Raw genomic sequence first — 8704 nt, forward strand, 5'->3', positions numbered from 1 at the left:
ATCAGTCTTTTTTTTTGCTATGTAATTACTTGTATAAAAACTTTATAAGACAGTTATTGACATATCACTGCCGGTTTTTGCAACTGAGTTTGCAAGATACATTTAAAAAGAATTATACTTTGTGTATGACAAAAAAAAATGTTTTAATTGAAGATTGTGTTGTAATCGGCATATCATTCATAATTTATCAGTCTTATCCGAACACGTTTCTTCTTGCTTTTATGAAGATAAAAAATTCTGTTGACATTCATTCTGCCTTTTGTTATAAAAAAGTTAAAGCTACTATATGCTGTTCGAAGCTGAGAATATTAACACGTATTGTCATTCTGAAACATCTATTTGAGCTTATTTTTGAGAGTTTTTGCTTTTTGAACATTCTTAACATAATCAAAGTACTTCTGGTAAAATGTCTTATCGAGCAAATATCTACGGTTCTTGCGCTTCCGACCAGGTATTTAATCACGATTTCTTCATTTGATCAGAAAACATTGTTTGGTAAAAACAAAGTACCAGCTGCACCATGTGTTCAATGTGCGGCTCAATTTTTTAATTAACAAAATTCACTCATGTAGACATGCACAGTGTTCGATCGAAATTGCCCACAAAAGTTAGCTCTGCAAAGATTTTCCGTTTTAGGAGGGTTTCAAATTGTAGGGCAACCAAAAAAGGTCATTGCTGTTTATGTTATAGGTTTTGTACTTTACATTCTGTGGACCATTGAACGCCACTCTGGGGGAGCAATAAAAATTTTTGAGCCCGACCACGCATTGATTCAAGTTTCGAAACACTATGGTTGAAAAAAGTCTAATTGTTATTTAAGGCATGATTATTTTGGAATTTTTTCAACATAAAATTTAATTTACATTCTCTTAAAACGTCTAATGTATTTATGATCAGCGCTAGTTTAAATTGTTTAAAGGTATATATCAAGTCAACTAATGACAGAAGAACCCAATCAGAATACATCTGCAATGATTGTCGAGTGCTCATTTCTCGTTCTGAATGGCAACAGTCACACAACTCGAGAGATCATTGGGTCACACCGCGTGAGTTCGAGACTGTCATTCGTCCAAGTCAAGGCGATTCCATTGACCGTATAATAGACGTCTCCAGCGCTCCTAACAGTGATCACTATCCAAGTTCTCAACAGGCGAACTCATCCAGGGGTGGAGTCGAGTCGAGGTCAGAGGTTCCGTACTCGTACTCAAATCGAGAACCAATTAGAGATCCAAGCCCGTATTGTTCACAAGTTGACAGCCAGTATACTACACATGGATCAACAGAGGACCAGGCCAGTTTTTCGGGCACATTAACATCTCTGGGTGACAAGTTCAACACTTTCGAAAAGAAAGTTGACAACATTCAGCAACAGCTGGAACAACATCAAAAACAACTGACGCAGATTCACCTGGCAGTAAGTGAACGAAATCAGGAGTTTAGCAATGGAGGAGTAGATTATGAATCACTACATGGCGAAAATGATGAACAATTTGAAGATCAAACGACTAATTCCTCCAATGTTAGCCATTATGTCGACACCAAGGCCCCAAAAGGACCCATATACGGAGCCAAACCTCTCAAAAGAGCTAAGAGCACCAACAACTGCAGCACAAACAATTATAACAATAATAACAATGATCATAGCTACAGAAATAATAGTAATGACAAACCGAAGATGATAATTACAACAGGAAAAACAGCTAGGATCAGTCTGCCACCCCCTGCGGATGACAACCACGTCAAAGTAGAAATGGATTCCGTCGGAAACATTTACGTCTTTCAAACAACGTGGAAAAATTCAAACCCAGTTGAGAGCAAACTGAAAGTTTTCAACATGCACGACAACCCACTCTTTATTCACAAAAAGTGGAAATGGACTTGTGAAAAGTCAAGTCGATTCAAAATCGGCAAAACTAATTTGCAGAAAATTCCAGTCGATATATCTTTCTGCAACGATGAGCCACATGTTGTAGCCAAAACGGGCAGCAACTCGTTTGTCCTCGAAAAATGGAACAAAATGTCAGATATTGGAGCTGGTGAGATTTTTCTGACCAAAACTGAAATTGACTGTCAAAACCCATTCTCAATTGCAGGTGCCCAAAATTATTTGCTGTTATTGCAAAGGAAAGCGGGTATTTCATCTGTGCTTTTAATAATGGATGGCCAAACTATTCGACTGAGTTGCATGTTAAATGTGTCAGTAGACAGACAGCCGAAGTTTTCAGTCGTTGGAGACTATTTGCTGTTCCCCCACAAGAACTCTTTTGATATTGTGAGGTGGAAACATAATCATAAAATCTTGGATAACTCGGCGAGTCGGGCAACGAGAACTGTAAACATCGAGGGCGATAGATGGGTGGTCGGGCCATTTTCACTCGCCGACTCTTCGTCATACATTCTGGAACTGCATTTCGGCCAGCAACAGAATGCGGTTCTTTATCAAACAGATAGACTGCAGCCGATTATGTTGGATCACGCTCAAGTTGCGGGTTTAAGGCAGAGAAGTAATTTAGGGTTGTTTCCGTCTGCTTTAGACGGGCTCATTCTATTCTACAATGAGGAAAATGTAGGCTTGCTACAAATAACTACTCCCTCTGGTTGAAAATGAGAGGAAATTATCAACTGTAAATTTGTAATTATCAGATGCTTTGAACAATAACTCGATATGATTGAACTAGAAATGCTGAAAACTGACTCCAACTTGTTACAATTGAACTGGAAATAAGACAATAAACAGTTATATAAACAAAAAAACATTATCTTAATATTTCAGATTATGTCTCAAATTATGAAATTTAAGATAAAACAACTTGTTTGAAAGATTTATAAATTTGATTAAACGATTGCCTAAAACGATTCCGTGAATTTTGTCTTTGGGAGAATTCGTTTTCTTAAGTCTGCGGGAATTTAGACAGAATTTGTTTTCGTGAAATATGACTTTCCAGAGCTTTCAAAAATACAGGTGTTAAAAACACCTGAATTTCTTTTCGAGCTGTTTGAGCTGGATAGTTTGTTTGTTAAAATTTTGTAGTAGATTAAAAAGTTGGCTGGCTTCGATGAAACAAATATTCAAACCGTTTTCTTTAACTTAAAAAAGATTTCATCAAAAAGTTTTTTTTAAATTTTTTTTATCTTCCTTTTTCTTTTTGAAACTTACCAGTTCTTAGATCTCAAAATATCCGAATTGCTAATGATGGCTAAGTTAATAGTAATCTCAAATATTGGTTCAAAGCAAAATACAAGCGGATAAAAGAACTAGATCTTTTAAAATACTATCCGTCAAATACCGGAAGATGACCAGATTTTATTGTACTGTTCCTGTCTGCTGTTTATTTGAACTTTAACTCCCATCAACTCAAAGTTGGTACTTCAATTTTTGTCATTTCTGTTTCTAAAGGAGCACATATATCATGATACCTGAGGGGTTTAGTGGTGTGTGCGAACAGAGGAACAAGGAATTTTTTAGTCAAACTCCGACAAATTATGCAGCCGACAAAGAATGGAGCAGATAAAGTGTTTAAAATTATCACATTTGACTTAAAATTCCGCTAAAGTAGTTGGAGCATGGCTATGGTAAAACGAATGTTAGCAATTTCCTGGTTAATTAAAATTTTCCATAAATCAAACTTTGATCTTTGTGCGTAGCAATTTGCGATCTCTTTTGTCAGTCTCTTTTTAATCATGGCATCGAGGCATCGTGGGAGTTAAGTCATATTAATAGAAATTTTAAGTTCGTTTTGGTAACTATTTCAAAAACCGCAAACTTTGCTAAATATTTTTCGCGTTAAAACAGATCCATCACCTTTTATTTGTCACGAAATACTCTACAAATTTGATCGATACACAAAGAACACCGAATGATATTTCGTTTTCTATAATCCTCTCTCTGGATTATCTTACACATGTCCATTACAAATCTAATCGTACTTTTGATTAACCTATTCTTTTCACACCCACTACCCATATAACAACCAATTAAAGTCGAAAAACGCAATATTTCTGCTCCCATATAAGGAGTCCACGACTTGATAGTAACTCACTATGATTGTTCCCCACAGCATATCACAAATATGCAGTATTATAAGATCAATAGGATTGGCAAATGTAAGATCAATCAAGCAGACTTTCAAATCCTCCCTACCCAAGTATCCATCTTCTCAGAAGAAAGCTTTTGCCACAAAACATTACTTAAGAGAGGCTTCCAGTTTGATCGCGATAATTTGTATTTTAACAATATGGAAAAAACTTTCTTTCCAACAGAAATTGAAGCTCGTAGAGAACTTGCACGCCTTGGTCTCGTAAGTAAAAATCATTATCACCCACAGTTGATACAGTTTTGTGTACTTAATGACCCACGCTAGCAAGTTAATATTGAAGCCAAACAAGGCCGTTTTCATCTCGATCGCGACCGACCTTTTGCTCTCCAACACGGAAATATGGTATATATTACACGGGACATTGAATGGATCCCAAATGCCACAGATAATGCCGGAACGCTTAGTTTTGACGTTCAATCGGAAAGTATTTATTACGGTAAAACACGTATTAAATGTGATCTTGAAAGCGGGTCACTTTATACTGTCCCCCGAACCAAGAAACTAAAGCGTCAGTCAATTGCGTACCAAATGACAACCGCCGCATTTTTGATGTTGGCAGATCACACGCACGTATAATAAAATTTCAAAAAACCTCTTTTATTGAAACACTCACAAATAATGAAACTAACACTGGGCACCAAGACAATGCACACATGTACACAAGTTGTTTTCAAGGCCACTTTTATGATGAAACTGCACTTTCTCATTTCGAATTACTCACTAAACCCATTTACAGATGTAATGAAGATCGCCCTTATTCCAATACGCAATATCCATATATTTTTGTACAATATCACGAAGGTTATAATTTTGTCACAGGCAAAGTATATCACGATTTTAAGGACGTACGCCTATCCATAACAAACAAAACACATTCTGCCACACATTACACTAAAGCGGACGTCCGTAACAGATATGTAATTCCACAAGAATCGCAAAATTTTTGAATATCTGAAAAATTTGAAATCTTTTGAAAACAGAATTTATTCGATGGTATACACTCTAATGTACAGATCGACAAAAAGCTGGGCTATATGATAAGCCATGTCTCAATATACAAAAAACTGCAATCTTGATCACGATTTAAAATAGACAGCCTCTATATTATTAACAGAAAAATTCCCACTAGTAGGATATATTATCACAGGACATCGAAACACATTCGCTACACTAAAATTTCTAAATTGTTTTCTCGCTTTTTAAACGTAAAACCGTTTCTTCACCACTTTATGCCTTAGAAAATCAATGTTTCAAGCGCATTCCTATATTTTATCAGAACAAACTTTAGTTTGTAGATCAACTAACACGTAAAACATTTCCTTGGTCTAGTGAATTACCATATAAAACTGAAAATTTTGATCGGCAAATCTCACTAGAAGCGGATGTTGATGAGCCATAACATTTAACACCTTATCCAATTAAAGCGCGAAACCACGTCATAACTTCACGCCCAATGAAATTGAAAATTGCATCATCCACGCTTCATCCACGCTTTTACTAAACAGCAACTTGGCATATATAGCCAAACAGATTGGACTGACTCAGTCCAAAAACTGGAATTCAGCCCATTAGTGAATGACGTCGTCAAAAATTTGAAGCAGCACTAGCGGTTAATTTTTCAGATCTTGCAAAACAAGCACGATTACAAGCACAATTCTCACAATTACAAAGTGAAAATAATAATTATTTCAACAAACTCTTTGTTAACGGAAAGGAATTTACACTTCGGCGTCTCAATTGGCATCACTTAATCAACGGCAAGTATTTAAAAGAATCCCTCATAGGAACCTTTGGATGTCCCTGGTACGTATTAAAAGAAGTAGCTTTAATATGGACTGCTTTTAATTTTCCTCAGTGCCTAATTGGACTATTTCGTAGTGCATTTAGCGCATATAAACTTAAATCAATCCTAGGTCATAATACAACATTAGCTATGATTATAACTTCCGGATTTTTTGGAGTTTTCTCATAAACTATTTTTCATGTATTACAATCAGACTCTTCACAATACAAATCAACCTCACTAAAGAAAAGACGAAAGCACAATCTTGACAGTTGCTCTCTACACTCTCAAAATTAATTGACTCTAATACAGAGAAAATTTGAAATTTTCCATAAAAATTCCCGCCCCCTGTACACAACAACTCAAAGAGAGTAGACGCACAATAAACGGAGAGCTTCTACTCTTCCCACATCTAATTATCAAAGCTACGAACTACCAGTAGAATTTTACAGAAAACCTCATTTTCAATGATTACACTTACACTCTTTTAACCCTTGTAAACGTAAATGCTAACATGCTATATCACTCTCTGATGACTCCTCTGAGGATGACCCTGAGTATCAGGAAATCCTGGAAGAACTAATTTTAAATTTGCCGCTTGTATGGCACTTTTCTCTTTTAGCGACACCACAGCTGTCAATACGGCTTCTCACGATGGAGGTTCACTTATCCCTCCCAATGTCGATCCAACGGCATACGACTTCATTATATTGGATGTTGACAACATGCTGCCCTCACCACTGACACCACAGGTGCTGCCCCTTTTACTGCCCGTGCGAATATGCGAAATGCAAACGCCGGCCCTCTTCACGATGGCCCAGGCCTCCCCACAGCCACAGTCTGTGGATTCGGCCACCTATAGTTAAGTGAATTTACTGTCTTCACCCACCACTTCTTCTTCGTCATCGGGGGGACTACACCTATACATCGGAAGCGACACAAGCTCACCAACAGCACCGACGGGACCATTGAAATCGTCACAAAACTCTTGCTACAAGGGCAACAGCCGGTGCCACAGCCATCGCAATCTTTTATTTTGGCACCACAGCTGCCAAAATCGGTGCCACAGTCACCACAAATTATTCAAACGGTGTCAAAACTATCGGTGCCACAGCCACTGCACCAGAACCCACACAGCTCTTCGCGGGCTGACGAGGTTGCTGAGGAACAATCGGCAAAACACCCAAAACGGCTCCACCCCCGAAACAGTATTAACTAGCCGGGCCTATTTGAGCAGAATTAGTTGTCCCCGACCACGCTCCCAACCACTGGTGTACCCACCACCAGTGATGCCAGTACCAACATCACAACCCACGAACCTTCAATCACAAAGATATGGAGTACCAACAGTCCCTCCACCTCGACCTCAGCCGCCCTTCCTCCAAATTCCTCCTTATGATCGGCAAACCTCTACCGACAACTACCCCTGCACGGATCCCTCACAAAGGGGACGCCTCATGGCTATCGCACACGAGATATACCCTGTGCGCTCATCATCGATGCAGGCCTCATGTCGCCTGATGGGTATACGGAGAGATCACCAGGAGGATAACAGCCCTCATTTTCCAAGGCACGGGTGAATCTGTTCACCCCAACACAAAGAGTTTTGCACAGAGCACCCGGCCCGAACTTTATGTTCCACCAGTTCACCAATTGTCTCGGAATCAACACAGACCATGGTGTTGACGTTCCTGAAAGGATAAGCTATGTTGCCACACCGCCTCATCATACACTGAAACCGAAGGCTAGCTCGTGCTCAATGAGACAGCTCAAAAAAGAATATCTGGAGGAAAGAAGGGATAGGGAACTTACACTTGAGTGCCTCCCTATCAACCCCCGGTTCACGGAAAGATTCTGGCATTCTCTAAAGATTTTTTTTTGCACTCGCAGATCGTCAAAACAACTATTTGAACACGATGTTCACAAAAGATGTTGCCCTTTACCATATTTAGCAGAAATAAGACCCTTTCTAACTTCAGTTTGGTTTTTTGCATCCAACACAAATGAATGTCAATGTCGAAACGCACAAACCCAATCGGACTGAGATGTTCAGCATCACTTCCACAGAACAAATCCTTTGCTCCACATAAATGCACGCCTTCACTATGTCAGCACGAAGCTCACTTCACCCTACTACATGAAATACAGCAATATCATTAACCCCAACTATTGCGAAGACAACCTCCATATTTTTGAACCAATCAAAAATTACCAGTTGTTTTTGCCACTGTATGCGAAAATACACAGACCGATACTTGTCCCCATCGAATACATCCAGTTTGTAGAGTGCGGGGCCACAAAGTGTATGTATGGGCACACTTTTAATATCCTCTTTAGGGACTGGGTGGTGGACAAGCTGGCGAATAGAGAGCCGACACCAGAGGAAACACAGATCCTCTATCACCTCCTGGTGTTGCAAACCCGCTGCAACACTGATTTATATCCACGTTCACTCGCCCCGCTCTCGCACGAGACAGAGAATTTTTGGAAATTGTCAGGGATCCTGACAATTGGGCCCCTGACTTTGAAATTGAATTCCGGACGTAGGCCACTGTCTTACAACATTGGGCTCACTGTCCCACAAAAACACGCAGACTCACTGTTCTGCACAAAACTTTTTGCAAACTTAATTTTCTTTCGCGTTACTTCCTAATTACGTTTTTATAATTTCCTTTGCCTAAATATCAATTTCATCTCTTCTTCTTTGCCGCAATTGAAGGATAGGATCAGTTCTTTTCTTCTTTTCTCCGGTCGGAGCTTACTCAGCAGGTATTAAACTTAACTATAATTTAAGGGATTAGTCAGCCCTCACAGTGGCTTAAAG

The 8704-nt window shown here is 38.9% G+C and overlaps 1 protein-coding gene across 1 annotated transcript; it reads left to right on the top strand.

The window, feature by feature from the left end:
- Positions 1 to 235: 235 nt before the first annotated feature.
- Positions 236 to 2842, top strand: LOC142349279 (uncharacterized). Its single transcript, XM_075400737.1, has 2 exons — positions 236 to 451; positions 920 to 2842. The coding sequence occupies exons 1-2, from the start codon at positions 407 to 409 to the stop codon at positions 2600 to 2602; spliced, it is 1728 nt and encodes a 575-aa protein (XP_075256852.1). The 5' UTR covers positions 236 to 406; the 3' UTR covers positions 2603 to 2842.
- The last annotated feature ends 5862 nt before the right edge of the window (positions 2843 to 8704 follow it).

The sequence above is a fragment of the Convolutriloba macropyga genome, chromosome 11, assembly GCF_964194025.1.
Source record: "Convolutriloba macropyga chromosome 11, txConMacr16.3, whole genome shotgun sequence".
Lineage (NCBI taxonomy): Eukaryota > Metazoa > Xenacoelomorpha > Acoela > Convolutidae > Convolutriloba > Convolutriloba macropyga.

Coding starts and splice junctions, on each gene's coding strand:
- LOC142349279 (XM_075400737.1), top strand. CDS start 407: ATGTCTTATCGAGCAAATATCTACGGTTCTTGCGCTTCCGACCAG. Junction 452..919: donor GTTCTTGCGCTTCCGACCAG/GTATTTAATCAC, acceptor AATTGTTTAAAG/GTATATATCAAGTCAACTAA.